This window comes from Myxocyprinus asiaticus, chromosome 17 (assembly GCF_019703515.2).
Source record: "Myxocyprinus asiaticus isolate MX2 ecotype Aquarium Trade chromosome 17, UBuf_Myxa_2, whole genome shotgun sequence".
Classification (NCBI taxonomy): domain Eukaryota; kingdom Metazoa; phylum Chordata; class Actinopteri; order Cypriniformes; family Catostomidae; genus Myxocyprinus; species Myxocyprinus asiaticus.
The window spans coordinates 30,278,630-30,299,823 of NC_059360.1; the positions used below are offsets into that span (position 1 = coordinate 30,278,630).

The 21,194-nt window shown below is 38.0% G+C and overlaps 1 protein-coding gene across 3 annotated transcripts; it reads right to left on the reverse strand.

Moving 5' to 3' along the window:
* Positions 1 to 9,855: 9,855 nt before the first annotated feature.
* On the reverse strand, positions 9,856 to 20,413 carry cln8 (CLN8 transmembrane ER and ERGIC protein). Of its 3 annotated transcripts, none has more exons than XM_051723523.1 (4): positions 20,254 to 20,413; positions 19,548 to 19,723; positions 18,909 to 19,268; positions 9,856 to 13,171 (listed from the first exon to the last, which is right to left on the reverse strand). In XM_051723523.1, exons 2-4 carry the CDS (start codon positions 19,683 to 19,685, stop codon positions 12,851 to 12,853), a joined length of 819 nt encoding a protein of 272 aa, XP_051579483.1. In that variant the 5' UTR covers positions 19,686 to 19,723; positions 20,254 to 20,413; the 3' UTR covers positions 9,856 to 12,850. The 3 variants fall into 3 exon arrangements, with proteins under 3 accessions (XP_051579483.1, XP_051579481.1, XP_051579482.1); XM_051723521.1 differs by having other exon boundaries at positions 19,548 to 19,826; XM_051723522.1 differs by having other exon boundaries at positions 19,548 to 19,843.
* Between the last annotated feature and the right edge of the window lie 781 nt (positions 20,414 to 21,194).

Genomic DNA, 21,194 nt, shown 5'->3' on the forward strand with positions numbered 1-21,194 from the left:
CTCATGGAAAACTGCCAGTGCAAAAATGAACAAACAGATATCACAGTCTGGCCATAACTGTGCCCTCTTTCTGTGTGTCATATCTGTGTTTGCCAGTGTTTTCCCTCATGTGTTTCAGGTGCCACCAGTAGGCAAGAACTGATTAAGAACTGAGAGGCCCATGGTCGTTACACCATGGAGGCCCCCCATGCATGACTACATTCACCTTTATGTGCTACAGACGCTTGGCAGATTTGGTTGGATTTTTCAAATAGACAGAAGAAAATTTGGGAGCAATGTCTTGCACGGCCAATAATCTGTACTTTTTTAATTATGAACCGATCCAAAATCATGTGTTATTAATAGGGATGTGCATGACGCCTGTATTCAACTACACAACCACTGCAAATGTATAGTTTCTGACAGTACCCGAAAAACCTACAGGTTTTGGGCCAGGTTCGGGTCAGTTTTTCAAGTAGGCTATAGAGCATTTAACGGACTGTTCACACATAAGTCTGTGCTGTTTTTCAATTGTTTTTCTGTGTAAACACGCTCTGGACAGACGTCTTTGATCGTTGCACCACAACTGCTTTTTTCAGCTTACTGCGCAGAACCGTTGCATTTTTTAAGACACTGTGTTAAGTTTAAAAGAACTTCAATATTTATAAATGTATCTCGAGACACCTGTGTACTGTTTCACCATTTGTTGCGCTGCATCAAGCTTTTTCAGCGCTGGTGTCACAAATCGACATTCTGATGAAGTTCAGGTTGTAAAGAGGACTTAATGTGACTATTACAAATTATTCCAGATTGTTTTTCACCTGGCAAAGTTTCAGAGCTTGATAAACGGTAAGCCAGCATTCTTTATTCCCGACATATAACAGAATAACCATTTGTGAACTCTCACGGTTAACCAAATATTACAAAAAGTTACCGTGCACATATTTAGGGTATTAATGCACCTTTCACTTTATCATTAAACATTAAATGCATGCAGGACTTAAACATTTTAAAGTCCTCTATGCTGTTGCACAAATTCTGTCGCTTATATGATTTAAACCATCAGCTTTGTACACAGTTAGGGTAAACTGCACCTTTTTGTGTTTGAAAGCATTGAATGTATCAAAGACTGTTCTCTGTAGTCCTTCAAATAAACGCACTGCACCTGTGAGACACAGATTCCCTGAGTGCGCACCCGAGTGCCTGTGATTGTGCTATTGTAGTCCAGCACGCATTCGGCCGAACAAATGGTTTTCACATAAGGCTGACATTTATGTGGATTTATAATAGATGTCTCAAAATAAATATATAAATAATTGGTTTAGATCTTGAGGTCGCTTGGGTTTAGAGGCCCCTGGGCAACGGCCCAATCGTCCCGGTGGTTAGTCTGTCCCTGCCGGTGGGTGGTTGGCGTTTCTGTGGGAACGCTGATTGCTCAGCTCATCAGCAGACCAACAGCACCTGTCCCTCGTTATATACCTCCTTATTTAAACCCACCTCATGTTTCTTGTCCTTTGCTGAATTCTTTAGTTTGTTTGAGTGTGTCGTTTCTAAGGCTTTAATAGCTTCCAGAATACTAGCTGGATACTAGTTCTTTTTGGATTGGTTTTTCTCCATTGTGAGTTTTTGTTTGTATTTTTGCATTTGGGTCCTTCATCTCTGCAACACTACTGTGACAACAGAGCTTTGTTTTTGTTTTTAAAACAACGTTAAAACACAACACATTACTCTAACATAGCCCCGAAGTGATATTTAAAGTCAGATGGACGAAAAATCGATAATTACCTAGTTCACCTTTCTCTTCAGCATACGTTGACTGGACGACTGTTAAAGATTCAAATTCAAAACAGGCGCATGCGCAGTACTCGGATTCTATGTGTGGGAAAGATTTATCTAACTGGCAAACTAAAGTTAAACACAATATCCCCCGAGAAATATTCGGTTCAATAAAGCGTGTCAACAACCTTAACATAAAACATGTCAAAGCAGTTAGCAAGTAAACTCCTCTGTTGGTCACCTCACTGATATAAATCAGTTGTTCACCTATGATGTCAACTCTAGCTCCGCCTCAAATTCCGCCTGAGGCAGCTGACCTTCCTAGACATGACCAATGGAAACGCTCCTGGTCGTTTATTTATGCCAATAATAACAGCAAACAACAACATTTTCGCAATGTCACAAGCTAGGATGAAGGAGGGGAAATTATACATTTTATACATACATTTTCAATGCACTTAGTCTGTGCCCATCATAATATTATTATTTTTTATTAGACTCAAAGTACATTTTTGTGTCATGTTTGAAGATCAAAAAGAGAGGTTTGCTTATGATACTTTAAGGCCTTTTTAGGCCTATGGTATTTACCTTATAAAAAAACTACATTTATATTCAAAAAGCACCATTTGTTGTTGTTGTTATTTTTTATATATATTCAGGAGTACCAAAATGTACATTTCTGTAAGTAAAAAAAAATAATAATAATAATAATAATAATAATAATAATTGGGATTCACATAGGCCTACCTGTGAAATGAATATAAGAATGTCAGACCAGAATTTCACTGGATTGGCGCAATTCAAAAACTCTCCTGAATGACGTACGGCACTGTAGATAGACGTGCCTCGTGCGCGCTACTCTGGACAAATGTGGACAATGTCTCGTGCGGAGCACCTATTCAAAAACTCTCTTAATGTCCCACAAACTTTGTAATTAGGCCTTGTTGTCTTTTAGTATTTTCATGACATATTTTAAAAGTCTTTTTCAAACGAACAAATGACGTTATTTTAACGCCAAAATATAACATCCCACAAACGTTATTTGGTCTGGTTGTATTTTGGTATTTTCATGACATATTTTAAACGTCTTATTTAAATGTACAAATAACGTTATTTTAACACCTAAATAAAACGTCCCACAAACGTTGCAGTTTGGTCTGGTTTTAAAGGGGTCATGAATTGGAAAATAAAACTTACCATGATATCTTGACATATAAGAGTTCATAGGACTATAAAAACATACTGTAAATTTCAGAACCGAAAACTTCTTCGTTAGTCAAAAAAAAAAAAAAAAAAAAAAAAAAAAAAAAAAAAGAAAGGCTTTATTGAACCCAAGGTGCCAAAACGACTCATTCTCTACTTCCTCCTCACTAATACGTCATAGTGAGGTATTACATCAGTACAGGCCAGCCTTTGCATAAACAGATCAATGCCTACTTTAATCATCGACACTGCTTAGGCCCGCCCACCGGTCTTGAGGTTAGAGTATTTTTGGAGCAACAGGAGGTGTCACAATAGCCACGAAGATGTCAAGACGTTGTGCAGTGTCAGGTTGTGGGAAACTAGATTTCTTGCATTTGCTTCCCAAGGATCCTAACATTAAGAAAGAGTGGCTGACGTTTATTTTTAATGAAGTCAGTAAGAACGTGTTTGTTTGCTCACTTCATTTTACCAATGATTCTTTTACAAACAAGACACAGTTTGACAGTTAAAACATGCTATATTTACGTTTTGTAGCTACTTAAAGAAAACATACCAGGTTGGTACTTTCACAACATTTAAAAAAAATTATTTTGGTAATGCTATTCAGGTGTCGTTTCTAGGATGTTTTTTAAATGCTGTCCTGCATCATTGCTTAACTGCAACCAAAATGCAATGTTGTAAAAAAACGTTTTGTGTTTGCTGGGTCCTCACAGTGCAAGTGAATGGGTACCAACATTTTGAAGCTCCAAAAAGCACATAAAGGCAGCATAAAAGTAATCCATAAGGCTACAGTGGTTATATCTATATCTTCAGAAGTGATATGATAGGTGTGGGTAAGAAACAGAATAGTTAAGTCCTTTTTTACTATAAATTCTCCTCCCAGCCAAGTAGATGGCGATATGCATGAAGAATGTGAATCGCCAAAAACAAAAGAAGAAAGTGAAAGTGGAGACTGATAGTAAATAACGACTTAAATATTGATCTGTTTTACCAGCACTGATCATACCGCCTCTGAAGACATGGATTTAACCACTGGAGTCTTATGGATTACTTTTATGCCCTTTTGGAGCTTCAAAATTTTTGTACCCATTAACTTGCATTGTTTAAAGAGCTGATATATTCTTCTAAAAAACTTTGAGTTCAGCAGAAGAAAGTCATACACATCTGGGATGGCATGAGGTGAGTAAATGATGAGCGAATTTTCATTTTTGGGTGAACTATCCTTTTAAAGCAAAACTTTAAATTAAATTAATTTAATTTAATTAAATTAGTTTTGTATATTGACTATTGCTGGAAAATTAAAATTGTAAAGGTTTCTTTGAAAGCAGGCTGTGAATGATATAGCAGCTGCTTTCAAATAACGTCACTAAAGACAGAACACAACTGCTTTGTAATGCCTGTTGTTTTGTACAGGTCAAAAGTTTTGGTTTCTAAATTGGATAAAATGTATGTATTAAATGTAAATTGTAGTATCCTCTCTGGATCTACATATTACCAGCGGCATTTCTCAATACCAAGTACGCCAAGTTCGGACTTGCATACTTTGTAGTTCGGACTTGGCAAGTTCGACTCGGGAGTACATTGCAGAGTGACGCAGTACCGTCACTCTGCAATTGGGGCAGCGGCGTACTTGATGACGTCACCATCTCACCTGGCCTTGGCAATCGTGCCTGCTCTGGTTATCTTCACTGTAATGTATATTTACAATAAAACGAAATATGCTATAAAACACAACCCTGCTTCTTTTCGTTTTCATTTTAAAAATATGAATATGTATATTTTTGAGTGTTACTAGATCTGTGGCCTACATATAAAAAGCCAGCGGCGGAAATTTTGTTGTTGTGGATGTTGGTGAATAAATGAAAGAGAAACAAAATTAGACATCAGAAAATAGGGGGGAAAAAAGCATCAAAATGGATCAGACCCGGATTGCCATTGCCGCTGTTACGCATTATAAAGAAGCTGAAGAGGAGGCTGCCCAACTGATGAGGTGAATCAATCAAAGAGCCAAGATGCGGTGGAGAGGAGACGTGCCATATTAGCATATCTCTCTAGCTTTGTACATTTGTCTAATCATTATGCTTTTTTGTTAACCCGTCTAAGCATTTATATGTACACTTGAAAGTACTTGGTACACCTAGATAAAAAAATAAAATAAAAAACTCAGCAATGTTATAATGTTAACATTTATTACAGGGCTGTTGTATTAGACTACATTAGATTTATAATAAACTGGCAAGTACAGGGGAAGTTTGACAGTTAAACATATTAAAATGGATTAGCCTACATTCCACATACATACCTGCCGTTTGTATTCTTGGTACTCAAACACCAAGAGGTTGATACTCATTCTGACAGGCTTTGTACAGTTAAGTGCACAAACATCACTATACATTAATGCAATAAGTACCTGTACCTCATCTGTGCCACGTACATCATTAGTCATTAACCAGGACAGACTTCAACACAAACAGGACATTTCATGTCTATGATACAGTAATCATGTAGGCTACAGTAACCTTTTGACTCAGAACCTGAGAAGACAGGTGTGCTCTTATACTGCCTATCAAGCAATGAAAGAAATAGAAACCTTCTCAAGCATAAGCAAGTACCTGACCAAACAGGTCAGATGTTAGAGGGAAATTTAATTCTGGTAGATTTCAACTATTCATATCAATGTATTTTTAATACAGTTGAATAAATATTAAATAGTAAAAACACATAAGCAATAAATACATAAAAAATATAACAAATTAAAAACAATATTGAACAATTCTAAAAACTGATTTCTTTTTTAACAGGAACAAAATCCCTTACAAATATGCACAAATGAATGAGCATGTTTGCCTATCTTTGCCATGCTCTTTTCTGGAGAATTTCGCCTGCTGGTAAAAAGGCTCTCGTTGGCTGTCCGCAAGTCAATGAGGGCCCTGGTTTCCTCAGTTATCCCTTGATTAAAATATTGATTAAATGTTAGTTTTAATGCACAATAATAACCATTATAACAAGTTTGTGCAATAGGGAATAAAAACAATTTGGTCAAAAGTACAAAGGCAATGCTCTAGTACAATGTTAAAGTTAAATAAAACTATAAAGTTATGAACCTTAACTTTGTCCTCAGCCAAACCGATTTGCCCAGGAACAAATAATAGATTTTGTCTCTGAGACCAAAGTTTGCCCGTTAAATATACCCAAAACGAATAATATCTCACGCTTAACCGCAACTGTTTTGGGGCAGTGGTGGCAGTGGTGGCTCTGGGTTACTGATCAGAAGGTCAGGGGTTCAAGCCCCAGCACTGCCAAGTTGCCACTGTTGGGCCCTTGAGCAAGGCCCTTGGCCCTATCTGCTCCAGGGGTGCTGTATCATGGCTGACCCTGCACTCTGACCCCAGCTTATAATTATAAATTAATTATAAAGACTACAAAGACATCAGAGCCAGCAGCAAATTTCAAAAGGTCTTGCAGAGACAAGACACCCAAGTCATCTTGATAGATAGTGGGACTTCACATCTCCGATAACGTCGGAGCAAATTTTCAGATTTTAAGTTTAAACAACTAAATTATCTTCTAAAATCTTAAAACTACATTCTGTGACACAACAACATTAGTGCGCTTTCTCCTCCGCCATTGCAGCTGGTTGGTGTGAAATGCATTCTGGGATACTTGGCTCTCCAAAGTCCACACACACAAGTCACCTCCTGATGCATTCTTGATAAAACAGGAGGAGCTGTACTTGGCTAGATGCAGACTTTGAATTGGACAGTACTTGGGCTGCGACTGATGACGTTTCACAAGTCCACAAGAACACAAGTACAGACAAGAACGCATATTGTGAAACGCCTCAGAACTCCGAAAATACAGTTGGTCAAATGAAAGTTTGTACACGGGTTTGTACTGCCATCTAGTGGCCACTACATCACAAACTTACTGGGCCTAATTCGTGCAATACAAGCAGAACAAATTTGTGCGAATTGTAGCATTATACTTATGTAAATTGTCCCATTCAATTCAATAGGACAATTTACATAATAATGCATTTACACACAAATTTGTTCTGCTCATGTTTCATGAATAAGGCCCACTGCATGCAACAAATCGTACAAATGCTAACCGTGCTGCCCTGGGTGTTTGCCATTCATGACCTAATCAATAGGTTATATTGGCATAGCATGGCTGAGAAAGAATTAGTTAATTTATTTTGTAAATGTGATATGTCCTCAAAATTTTGGCTCAACATTAGCGCCTACTTATCTGATCCACAGAAAATAAACCACAATTTATCCATGAAAGATGTCTTATGTACCTATACAAATGTGGTAAACTTCTATATTCTACATGGCAAATATTATATCCACAAACAAAAATGTGCTGACATCCAAAATTTCACTTATTTTTATTAGAAATGAAACTTTTGAAAGAATCTTTAAAATATAATGTTATAAGAAGAATGACACATTACAAAATTGAGAAATTCTTTGTACTGTAAAGCCCATAATTTTGCATCCTACTGTATTTTATATTTGCCCTTTTATGGTTTATATTTATTGAAGAAAAATCTCTCTCTCTTCCTTTTTTCTTTATATGTAAGCCAGTGCATTCTTTTTGTCACAGTACTGACTCTTATCTAAAATACTGTGAACATGTCAGATATTATATCGCTGTCACTTTGTGGAAAGTTCTTCAATTAGGCTGATCTAAAGTTAGCCTTGAGTACACATTTGTTTCTAGTGAGAAAACAAACACAAAAATATTCTTTGGGTAATACTCTTTATTACTTCTCTCTTCCAGTTATGCACAAAAATACCTAATAACATCACAATAGTTTAATTTCAAGTCAAAATCTTTTCAAACAAAAGCATTTTCTTGCAAGTGTAATAACTTATATTGAATTGTGTATCCAATAATCACTGCTGTTGGTTACTATTTAAATATACAGTTCAACAGATTGCCAGACAATACAATGTGAAAACACAAGCAGTTTTTTTTTTGTTATGGCTTAACGGTATTAAAGCCCAGAGGTTCAAATCAAATATGAATTGTAACAGAAATTCATATAAATAATCACTGACTTTAACTGAATAAATACTTGTTAACTTAAAAGAGAGACATTTTCACATCATATTTTGTTCTCATTCAGAGTGTAGTCATACTTAAATAGCTCACAGACCCCGATGGCTTCCACACATTTGGCTAACTTTTTCCTGACACAAACATTGAATTCATACAAGTCAGCTGTTTTGACTCACTCTGTGAAAGTACAGGCTAAAAAAAGCTGAAAGGTCCCTTTTAAGCCTGAAATTGTGCTGCAAGAGTGAAAACACACAAGAGAAACCAAAGTCTATGTATTTTAGCAGCAGATGATATCAGTAGATTTAACACTAGCACTGCAATAAATAATAGATTCAAGTGATTACAAACTTTTAAAAAGCAGTTCTGTTATAACTAAATTCCTTCATAATTATGTTTTGTCGATTGACAAAATTCATATCAATACCTTCGGCTGAATAAACAGTTACACTGTAGCGGAGAGACCGGAGCAGGCTTAACATTTGAGGAAGCTCAGGTCTTTCAACATGTGCCCAGATTGTTGTTGATTTTTGAGATATGCTACTAAATCAGTAGCCAAGACAAATTCAAGCATCTGATCAAACAGATTAAGATGGCAAACTCCATTACCATATTGAACCTGGCAGGGACAGGCAATAGGATGATCGTAAAACTGAGGCAATGATGAACAATTCTCCATTCCCTTCTGTGTTAGAGCCCTTTCAGCCACTGGCTTTATTCCACCTGTTGCTATCAGGCAATACCACCTCCTCATTCTCACATTAACTCAGACTATTGCTAAGATCAAGCATAAAGATGCTGCACATGTAGTTTTTATCATTCCTTCATACCTAGTAGTTGTATATTCAGTACTGTATGTATATATATATATATATATATATATATATATATATATGCTTGTGTTTATGTATTTATACATGTACAATAGTATGGCACCATGCCATGTAGTGCATCGATTGGATCTGCTGTATATTTATATATGCTATATGTCATTAATGTTTGATGTTGCTTTTGCTCATAAACATAAACCAAATAAATCAAAATCTCTAGATATTAGTACTACTCAAAATGAATCAAAACAATGTAAAAAAGCTTCTTCGTCATCCCTTCTCCCTCCCTGGCATGCACACACGCGCATACACACACATTCCATTTTACATAGATAAATCACTTTCAATCAGAAGAAATCATGTTTATGCAGTAGACAAAGAGTCCAGTCAAGCATCCACAAAGTTAAGAGAAAGTCAATGCCTCACCAAATACAGAGCCTTCAGCTATTAAACACCTGTACACAGTATTTGTAAAAGAAAAACCTTTAGTAAAAGGAAACCAAAATCAAGGTCTGATGGTTTCAAACTGATGTTTCCAAAGCATGATTTTTAGTAAAGTAGAGAGATCATGTTCGGTCATGATGCAGTCAGGGCTTTATCACGCTACACTGAAGGACTGGGAGTAACAATTATGAGCCAACTAAGATTAGATCAAAGCTTGCAGTGAACTGAATACACAGACAAGGATCTCATAGCCTGAGAAACTGAGAAACATTGTGCAGCACAGACTGTTAATGTTTAAGAGAGAAGAGACTCAAGCTACTCAAAGCCCAAACAAAAAGCTTTTCAGGATGCCCAACGCAACATAAACAGGAAATTTAAATAAAACAGAACTTATGGTATTTAAAGGCCCTATCACATTGGCTACGTTTACATGTACACAATACTCTGATTACTGCAATAATTAGAGTATAAGGAATAATTAGATTAAGATGTTTACATGATTTGAGCCAACCACTTCAATCCCGTTTACATGATACTGAGAAATTATTTACTGAGAAATGTGATGTTTTAATGCTTTTTTATAAATGAATATTTATTACAAAAAACAACTTGTTGCAAATATGTCTCTTTAAATACAGCTTGGCATAAGGAATATTATTCAGTAAGTTTGTGAGTCTTTTTGAACTGTTTATTAAAAGAACCACTTCAGAGTTATTTTCTACTACACTGGATGCGCTGTCTGTTTTGATTCACTAAAACGAATCGGTTCATAAGAGTCATTTGTTTGTGAATCGGAATACACGATGGATGTTGTTGTGTTTCGCTCTCGAGCACAAATTCATTTCAAAGACGGGTTTCCTTCCCATTATTTTGCGGCATATGGTCTTTTTATCTCCCTAACATTCAATTCAGACTGCAAACAGACATTCACAACTCGGCAAAATACTGTATGTTTTCTTTTGCCGTGGAGCTGTAGATGGGGGACCACCAGTGCTGAAAAATGGTGCATGGAACTGCCGTTTTACATAATGAAGAAAAGTGCAGCTTCTTCTTTTTCACAATGTTTTTGAACTTGTGCTTCGAATTATCATTAATTCGAAGCACAATGATAATACTGCATTATAAGCATAATCGCAATATCACAATTGCAATATTCTGTTAACATTAGCTACAGTTTAATCGCAGTATTGCCTTAATTGCATTATCGCATTATGAGGGTGCATGTAAACGTAGCCATTGTCACATGCAGCAACGAGAAGTTAAAAACTAGGGCTGAACGATTAACCGAAATAAAATCGAAATATGACCCAGTGCGATTTTCAAACTGTGAGGGCTATGATTAATTAAATAAATAAATGGTCTCATTGCGCTGCCCGCTGTGCCTATATGCACGGCTGATTTGTATGTAGTGCTTTCTTAAATACATGTCAACAGGATCATTGTATTACACATGTGGTTTCAGAGTGGCTCTGTGCTCCATACACACGAACTCTATCTATCTGGTGCCCTGAGTGACAGATGTGCTCTGAGTTCAGTTAGGTGTGCTAACGTGCACTGAGCACATTATTTAACGCGCCCCAGATTTACTTTAATTGCACATTTGCGTAATTTCACATACCTCTATGTTTGGCAGCTACAATTTAGTATAGACATTTAAAATAACCCCATGAGAGCTGTTTTTTGTTGACAGCAAGGCAGATGAGAGCATTTCACTGCATTAAAAGGTTGTCGTCAACTCAACTTCAAACGACATAAACTTCCGTCCCTTCAGTTTAAAAAAAAAAAAAAAAAGGCTTGAGGGTTTACCGGGACTGCATAGTAAGTTAAGAAATAAATTACTATTAAATAATAATAATAATAATAAATTATTATAGTAATAATGATAATTATTATTATACTAGATTTCTATAACAATTTCTTAACATTAATATTATTGCAATAATATAAAATTCAAGTTGACTGGGTTTCAAAACATTAATGATTAAAAGTGATTGTGATGCTTGCTTTATTTATTTATTTATTTATTTATTTTGTTTTTTTTTAGAGGACTCAAGTGTGAACACCCTTTCTAGAACAGTATTTCCGGTTGGCAGTAAAGCATGGGCAAAACATGGTTTAATTTTGACTATAAGGAATCACATGTTTTTGTTTTATCATACCACAGTTCAAATCGCAATTATTTTCAATTCGATTTTTTGTCCAAATCATTCAGCCCTATTAAAAGCACAGCCTCCTTCAAGCATTTATCAGTGTGCCAGTCATCACTGTTTTAAAGGCCAAAAACTAGGGTTGGGTATTGCAAGCCACCTCACGATACGTTACGTATTGTGATGCACGTCACAATTCGATATATCGCGATACATCACAATACATATATCACACAATTTGATATACAGTATCACAATATCATGATTCGATTCCGACTTACAAGCTTTCAATTCTAATTCATTTGGGTATTTGTCAGTAATAATGTCATAACATACAGTATGAAAGAAATTTGATTTCAGGTAATGCTGTTATTAATTATACAGGGGAATTTGGCACAACAAAAATATTAGTTTTACAAATTTTAGTTAGAATTATTTCTTTAGCATTTTAGTCACATTTTAGCTTTTTAAAAATATACAAAGTCCATGTATTCCAACAAAAAAATAAATAAATAAATAAAATGATATAGTATTTACATTGATATGTAGAACAAGTGCTAAAATGGTACTGTCTCTTTAAGACCAGCGACAGTGACGTTGAGGGTGTTACACCATCTGTGCTATGTGTGATTAGAATTACATGTTTCTTTTTTTGTTTTTGATCAACAACTGACTGTAAAGAACAGAAAGTGTATTAAAAGTGGCATTATTCATGTCTTTATTATTATTATTCATTATTTGTTAATCATTATTCATAATTAACATGCATTATAGAGGGTTGCGCATAGAATGAAAGAGTATTTTAACAATTGACATCGGAATCGTTCAAATGAAGATTGCGATTAAGGCGGAAAAATCAATATTTTTGCCCGGTCCTTGTGCCAAACGCGTGAAAGATTCCCAGCGTGTCCACGAGAGAAACGGGCTTAGTTTCAGTCTCTCTTACGCCTCATAGAAGCATCTCTGAATGCACGGATGAACGTCTCTGGGTTTGCACTTATTTAGACAACCTGCTCGTCTTTATTGAAGTACTGGAAATTATGTGAATGCATGACTTGTTGAATACAAATATCGATACATGGACAAAGTATCGATACAATATCATGAGGAAAAGTATCGCGATATATCGATATTTGATTGTATCGATGCAGCCCTATCAAAAACTAAGCGCTATAGCTACTTGAAATACAAAAACCAAACTGAAATAAATGCGCTTTTACATATCTGTGCGGTCGCAAATAAATAAAATAACTAGAAAACCTAAAACTTTTCAACCTTCAAACGATGCTCATTAAAACCAACTCAACTGCACTAAATAGTCCATAACTGTGACCCCATCACCCTTGTATAGCCACGTCTCTTCTCTAGCCTGCATTCCCCATGAGGTCTTGCCCTTTCAACTGATTAGCTGGCATGGGGCTTGCATCGTGCCTGATCTCGGATTGGTCCATTTTCTGGTGCAAGTTTGTTACCAAAGTTCCAGTCCACAGGATTGAGAAGCTGCAGGGTTTTCTTGTGCGTCCAAATGGGGTTGAGAAAGAAGGTGAGCAGGAAGAGACCCGTAAAGAATAGTAGTCTCTGAGCCAATGGAATGTGGATATTCATCTCCTCCCAATGATTCCAACTCACCCACCACATATAGTAGGTTAGAACCATCCGGCAGTGAAACATATGGATCATAATCCACTGGTTAGCTTTCCAAAACAGAGTCTTTGACCAGCCCACCTTAGAGAGGGAAAAAAGAAACAAAATAAGGAGCCTGAGTTTAATTAAAATCAAGTTCAAAACAGGGTCTAATTAATTTAACTGTAGTTCACTCACAGTCAACTACACAGAGAGAATATTTGAATTACAATCTGAATCTACACTGATATACACTGGCCGCCAAAAGTTTGGAATAATGTACAGATTTTGCTCTTATGGAAAGAAATTGGTACTTTTATTCACCAAAGTGGCATTCAACTGATCACAATGTATAGTCAGGATATCAATAATGTGAAAAATTACTATTTCAATTTGAATTTTTTTTTCAGAACTTGCCATAGATGTGGCTGTCTGGTCGGGCACTTCTCACGCACCTTACAATCTAGCTGATCCCACAAAAGTTCAATGGGTTTAAGATCCATAACACTCTTTTCCAATGATCTGTTGTCCAGTGTCTGTGTTTCTTTAACCACTCTAACCTTTTTCTTTTTGTTTTTCAAAAGTGGCTTTTTCTTTGCAATTCTTCCCATAAGGCCTGCACCCCTGAGTCTTCTCTTTAATGTTGTACAAGAAACTGGTGTTGAGCGGGTAGAATTCAATGAAGCTGTCAGCTGAGGACATGTGAGGTGTCTATTTCTCAAACTAGAGACTCTGATGTACTTATCCTCTTGTTTAGTTGTACATCTGGCCATCCACATCTCTTTCCGTCCTTGTTAGAGCCAGTTGTCCTTTGTCTTTGAAGACTGTAGTGTACACCTTTGAATGAAATCTTCAGGTTTTTTTGGCAATTTCAAACATTGTTTGGCCTTCATTCCTCAAAACAATGATTGACTGACGAGTTTCTAGAGAAAACAATTTCTTTTTTGCCATTTTTGACCTAATATTGACCTTAAGACATGCCAGTCTATTGCATACTGTGGCAACTCAAAAACAAACACAAAGACAATGTTAAGCTTCATTTAACGAACCAAACAGCTTTCAACTGTTTTTGATATAATGGCAAGTGATTTTCTAGTTCCAAATTAGCAATTTAGCATGATTACTCAAGGATAAGGTGTTGGAGTGATGGCTGCTGGAAATGGGGCCAATTGATCAAAAATTACTTTTTTCAAATAGTGATGGTGCTGTTTTTTTACATCAGTAATGTCCTGACTATACTTTGTGATCAGCTGAATGCCACTTTGGTGAATTAAAGTACCAATTTCCTTCCGGAACAGGAAAATCTGTACATTATTCCAAACTTTTGGCCGCCAGTGTATCTCTAATCAGACTGAAATCTAAAGCAAATTAGAGGATTTTATTGTCCTTTACATTTTTCCTGTAGGCAAACTACACTCATTGAGCACTTTATTAGGAACACCTGTACACCTACTTATTCATGTGATTATCTAATCAGTCATTCGTGTGGCAGCAGTGCAATGCATAAAATCATGCAGATACGGGTCAGGAGCTTCAGTTAATGTTCACATCAACCATCAGAATGGGTAAAAAATGTGATCTAAATGATTATGACCGTGGCATGATTGTTTGTGCCAGATGGGCTGGTTTGAGTATTTATGTACTGCTGATCTCCTGGGATTTTCACGCACAACAGTGTCCAGAGTTTACTCAGAATGGTGCCAAAAACAAAAAAAAACGCCTTGTGGATGAAAGAGGTCAACAGAGAATGGCCATACTGGTTCGAGCTGACAGAAAGGCTATGGTAACTCAGAAAACCACTCTGTACAACTGTAATGAGTACATCATGTCGAACCTTGAGGAAGATGGGCTACAGCAGCAGAAGACCAACACTTTATTAGGACCATAGTGTTCCTAAAGTGCTAATTGGGTGTATATGCAAGGACGCAAATGCAGAAAGTCTGCTGAATGCATTACAAGCACATGGTCCCATTGCAGATGCTTAATGTGCATTCATGTGATACTGTGGCGGTAACAAACCTCAGTATTCCAGGGGTGCGACTGAGTTCAAATGACTGTGCCATTCAGCTGAATTAATTCAGGTTGCTAGCAACAGTTTAAGTAACTTTACTAACTTTGTGACTAAATGAAGTTGACCTAAAAGAGAAAACTGACTAAATAGGACAGTTTATGCTTTTGCCATCTATAGCAACCATTGTTGCAATGCTGAGAATGTATTGCATACTTGAAATGTGTTAGGAATTGCTTTCTGACAAATTATGGAAAGCAGCAAGACAAGAAATCAAGCCTATGTAGCTAAAATAGTTTTTGTTGATGCACTTGCATAGAGTATGGTTTCAAGCCTTACCAGGTTAAAATAAAAATAAAAAGTTCCTCTTTCTAATAAACAAAGAAAAATGTGTATAGATATAACTAAACTATGACAGTTCAGAGTGCTTTCAGCTTTGAGGTAAGATAACGTCTCCGGTTACTCATGTAACCTCGGGTTCCCTGAGATGAAGGGAACGAGATATTGCGGTAAACACTTTTAGGGAATTCCTTCTCCGACGACCTAGTTGAAGCCCTTGAATAATAACGCCAATCTTTGATTGGCAATGGTGTTTGAGCCCCGCCCCTTTAGGCACGCAGTTGACCTATATAAGCGGGTGCACAAACACCATTTCTTCAGAATTTTCGGACTGATGGACAAGAACGCATTGCTCATACCTCAAACCTCTGTAGTAGTAGTGCGGCCAGGTTTCGTAATGTCTCGTTCCCTTCATCTCATTCAGTTTACTTAACATTGCGGTAAACGCTTTTGGGGAGTCCCATCATGCCGCACTACATGACATCATACCCCGAGAGATACACCAGGGTATAAACACTTGTAAAAGAATATGCATATGAGGTCACTGGCCGCCGGAAGGTGAGATATTACAACATATTTCAGGTTTATAGAATAATGAATAACCCCACATGGTGACAACCAGATGGGAAGTTAATCTTATGCTGGGGATATATACACCGATCAGCCACAACATTAAAACCACCTTCCTAATATTTTGTAGGTCTCCCTCGTGCTGCCAACACAGCGCCAACTCGCATCTCAGAATAGCATTCTGAGATGCTATTCTTCTCACTACAATTGTAAAACTGTTGTGCGTGAAAATCCCAGGAGATCAACAGTTACAGAAACACTCAAACCAGCCCATCTGGCACCAACAATCATGCCATGGTCCAAATCACTGAGATCACTGATTCCCCATTCTGATGGTTGATGTGAATATTAACTGAAGCTCATGACCCATATCTGAATGATTTTATGCACTGCACTGCTGCCACACGATTGGCTGATAAGATAATCGCATGGATGACTGTTGGTGCCAGACGAGCTGGTTTGAGTATTTCTGTAACTGCTGATCTCCTGAGATTTTCACACACAACAGTCTCTAGAATTTACTCAGAATGGTGCTAAAAACAAAAAACATCCAGTGAGCGACAGTTCTGCAGATGGAGACACCTTGTTGATGAGAGAGGTCAACAGAGAATGGCCAGACTGGTTCGAACTGACAAAGTCTACGTAACTCAGATAACCACTCTGTACATTTGTGGTGAGAAGAATAGCATCTCAGAATGCTATTCTGAGATGCGGGTTAGCGCTGTTTAGGCGGCATGAGGGGGACCTACACAATATTAGGCAGGTGGTTTTAACGTTGTGGCTGATGGGTGTATATGAGTTATAATACACACAGTATAAATTTAAGCCCTTCGTAACCAGCGGTAGGGAGGAATGTTTATTCTTATTGGAAATGCTTGTGACTTCTAGTGGGAGTAAATTGGATAACAGCCCACACAGGTGGTTGAATTAAAATTATAACAGGTAGCCTGCCTGTAATAAGGAGCTTGGGCTCACCCCCTGGTGTTGGAAAAGCAAGCTCTCAAGACAGAGAGGACTCACAAAGCGACGGACACCATATCTAGGTTATAAAACCTCACGAATGTGTTCTGTGAAGACCATCCTGCTGCAAGGCAAATATCCTGTAGGGATACACCTTTTGTCCATGCCCATAAAGACGCCATGCCTCTGGTTGAATGCGGTTTCACACCAATAGGGCATCTCATGCCCTGTGATTCATAAGCAAGGGAGGACACAACAATCACTTTCTCTATTGTGTGAGAAGATTGTTTACGTGAAAATCATCACACAGAAATTACACACATGCAATCTCCAAGTGAACTCTGGTGAGGAAGGGAAGTGAACAGCATGTAAATGTGGGTGCGTGTCGAGCACGTGCAGCACACGCATATGCAATCAGCACTTTCTCTATTGTGTGATAAAATTGTTTATGTGAACAAAACACATTTGTCTATCATCCTGGCATACCCAGCGAGGATGAGCAGTGTATGAATGTGGCGTATCGCAGCGTTTCTTGTGAGAACATTCTCTATTTGAACACAACACAGAAACTATTCAATGGCTCGGCTGTCTTTGGTGGAGCCGGAGCAGCAGGGGCGGGTTTTTCCGCTGGGCGCTGATCAGAAATAGAGTGGCGAGTCATCAGACTGAGTCACCGGTGACTTTTTGTGAACCGCAGCACCATCTTGAGCCAACCACGAAATTTCGTGTCACATCCATGACTCTGTCATGACATGTATCAGCTTGAGTCGATGGCTGATTCTGAACCGCAGTCCTCTGATTCTAAGGCCAGCACTTAGTGAGGCAGGTTAACAAGCAAGCCGGATCTCCAGGAAGAATGGTGCTGCCCTTTGAGACGCAGTCTTTTGACGGTGACCGGACTGCAGGACCATTCATCCAGGCGAGATATTTACGGCTTGACTGGAGGGGACCACTGTAAACCGAGCTCCTCAACCACCTGCGAGGGGACACGAATCAGCTCTTATCAGTGGCATGTGCACGCTCCTCACCCTCACTGGGGGAAGGGACGGCGACATCATTCGTGGACCACTCACTCATATTTGATGCTGCGAGGGACATGACGTCATCCCCATTGTCAGAACCACCAATGTGAGAAAGGCCGTCAGAAAGGCTGTGTGCTCCAAAAGAGGGCCGGAGTTTTATCGAGTGTTTTATGTCATGTGGACGGAGTATTATTATATATATATATATATATATATTTCAAAGGATACAGCTCCTGCCGGAATGCTGCGGGAAGTGGGTAGGTGTTTCGCTGAGGCGACGAACCTGATGCCAGCGGCAAGGCGGAGAGACTCTTTCCTGGAACACCAGAGGTGGCGGGTGAATCTGTCGCTGCTGGCGCTGAGAGTCAGGTGACGAATGTCCTGATGCATCTGCAGGGAAGTCCCGTCCACTGGAGGGTGTCCATCGACGGCGAAGAGAGGACTGTTCAAGATGAGATGGCTGTCGTAGTCAAGACGAGACAGTGTCGGTCTTGAAGGAATACAATTCTGAAGAAATGGTGTTTGTGCACTCGCTTATATAGGCCAACTGTGCCTAAAGGGGCAGGGCTCAAACACCATTGCCAATCATAAGATTGGCGTTATTATACAAGGGCTTCAACTAGGTCGTCGGAGAAGGAATTCCCCAAAAGCATTTACTGCAATGTCGCGTGAACTGAATCGATAAGGAACTTGTGGAATAGAGGAAGAAAAACATGCACTTTTGCCACATGAAAACAGAAGTGAAATAGTCCTGCAGAGTAGAACACGTGTTTAAGCAGCTCACTAACGGCTTTCGTTTATTTGCTAGTTTGACACTTCAAGAAGCTTTTCCCACACATTCCATTTGAGGCATTTCATCAGTAACAATATCATTGACAAACTGATTAAGTTGGCAAGGATAACAAATATAAAAAAATGTTTTTATACTTTTGCCCCTCACCTTAAGCAACATCCAGGAGATGCAGGTGAAGGGGGTGCTCATCTCGAGCAGCAGGGTCACCATTGGGAGAAAATGACCCAGCCAGTCCCACATGACTGCCCCAACAAACCCTAACAGGGCAAAGAAGTGGTGCACAGCTAACGGCAGGTCGAAGGACCGGAACGCCACATTGGATGCATGTAGGGCCACATTTTCAAACAGGAAGAACCCAGTAGCGGTCAGCACGTTAAACCAAGACCAGTTCTCCTGCCCAAGAATCTTATCTGAAAAGACAGCAGAGTCCTCCATGAGCGCTCGAAGTCCCGCCACCATGCTTTGGATGCCAAACACTGCCCGTGTTGCAGCTAAATCCCAGAAGACCTTCAAAGAAAAAGATAAAGATCTTTATGCCAACAAAACACATAACTGTTAATTAAGATTCATAATCAGAGCACAAATCAGCTTTGATCTTGATTATCACAATCAATTTTATTTCCAAATGTCAAAAACATTTTACAAGGCATGTCTGTATCCTGTTTGGATTTTAGTAGAAAAAGTGCATCTATACATCCATACTGATATTATAACAGTCTGTACTTCACCAGAATATCAACTAAACAATGTAAACCCCTGATATAATATTATCAAATAAATAAGCACCTTTTCTTTGGCAGACAGCGACCGGTATGTAAGAAATAGCAGTTTAGATATGACGTGGAAGAAGAGAAAGATGAAGGTGTAGAAGATGAAGCCCAGGCCGATGATCTTCAGACGAATGTTCTGAGAAGAGTAGTCCATGCTTAAGTTGTGACCCAGGTCTGGTGGTGTTAAATTATCTGGCAAAGAGGACATCATTCTGTTCTTTGCATGAAAGAATGTTACAGCAGCATTCTTCAGTTAAATGCCACTACCAGGTCTCATATGAAACCAATTACAAGCCTGGAAAATGGAAGCCACTTCATTATTACATTATACAGACACAACCTACATCTGCCCTCTATAAACGTACATTACTCATTAATACAATAGTCTGCCCTTAACCGCTATATGAAACAAATGTCTGACCTAAAACACCATTTAGTGAAACAGCAGTTAAAAATCTTAATCTAATAACAGTAGCACTGATGGTGCAGATAAGAAAACCCAGCTGCTTGTACACCATCTGTCTGTTAAGTTTCAGTGAATTTAAGAGTACAAAAAAAGCTGGACTCTAAACACCAAAACATTAACACCTTGAATCTATAATCTTTTGTTATATACACAAGTATAAATAAAAATAATTATTTTCATTCCAAACAGTCTCTGCTGTGTTGTGAAATCTTTGATGTGTTTTTGAAAAGTTATAATGTGATTTCTTTGTTCTTACCTTTAGTAGACTCAGACCCAAGGATTCCGTTTTCGCTTTGTGTCCACGAAACACATTGTATCCACCCTTTCAAGATCTAAAGATCTCGTAGAGCTATCAAGCGTGTGTTGTATATTGTGTTGGACACTCCTTTCCCATCATCAACACAGCGACATTTGCAAGACAGGCAACCGTCATATGACCTCACTCAATCACATGACCAGGCTCACTGATAAACTCTCCTTTGTCGACCTCTGCTGGCAGTAATGAGAATCATATCCAAAAGTGTCAACGATTTTTTTTATGGCCAAAATAATAAATAAATACACGAATAAATAAATACACATATTTGTGCAACAAATGCATTTAGAAATAATTAAATGTGCGAGGATATATGCAAATTATTAAACAAATACATATATGCACCCATTAATGCAAAAATAATAGAGTTTAAAATATAAAAAAATGTTTGGGGAAATGCAAAAATGTTAACGGAAATGCAGAATTAAAAAGTTGATTTTTAAATCTATATTTCTATATTTCTTTAATCGTTAATTTTTTTCTGTATGTAGTACCGTATTTATATTTCCTTCGCACAACATGCTAAATAGAGGATGTCAATCAAACATCAGTAGGCAGAATTTATGACACTGTGGTGATGGGGACCTGGTCGTGTGTCTGTTTGCAGACAGAGGGAGTGGTGTGGCTCGTCAAACTGGTTGACATGATTTCTAAAAGCTGTTCTTGTTACAGTGTTACCGAGGAGAGACCTCAAAAGCAGCCAAAACACGCCAGAGAGGAGAGAGAGAACGAGTGTTCAGCGTTGACATCTGTTTATACTGAGTGTTTGATCCATTGAGTATTGTGAAGAAGTTTATGTTTATTTTGAGAGTGAATTATTGACTGAGTGAAAAGCCACCAAAAAGTACATACGCTGTACACCAAAGGAAGAAGAGAATAAA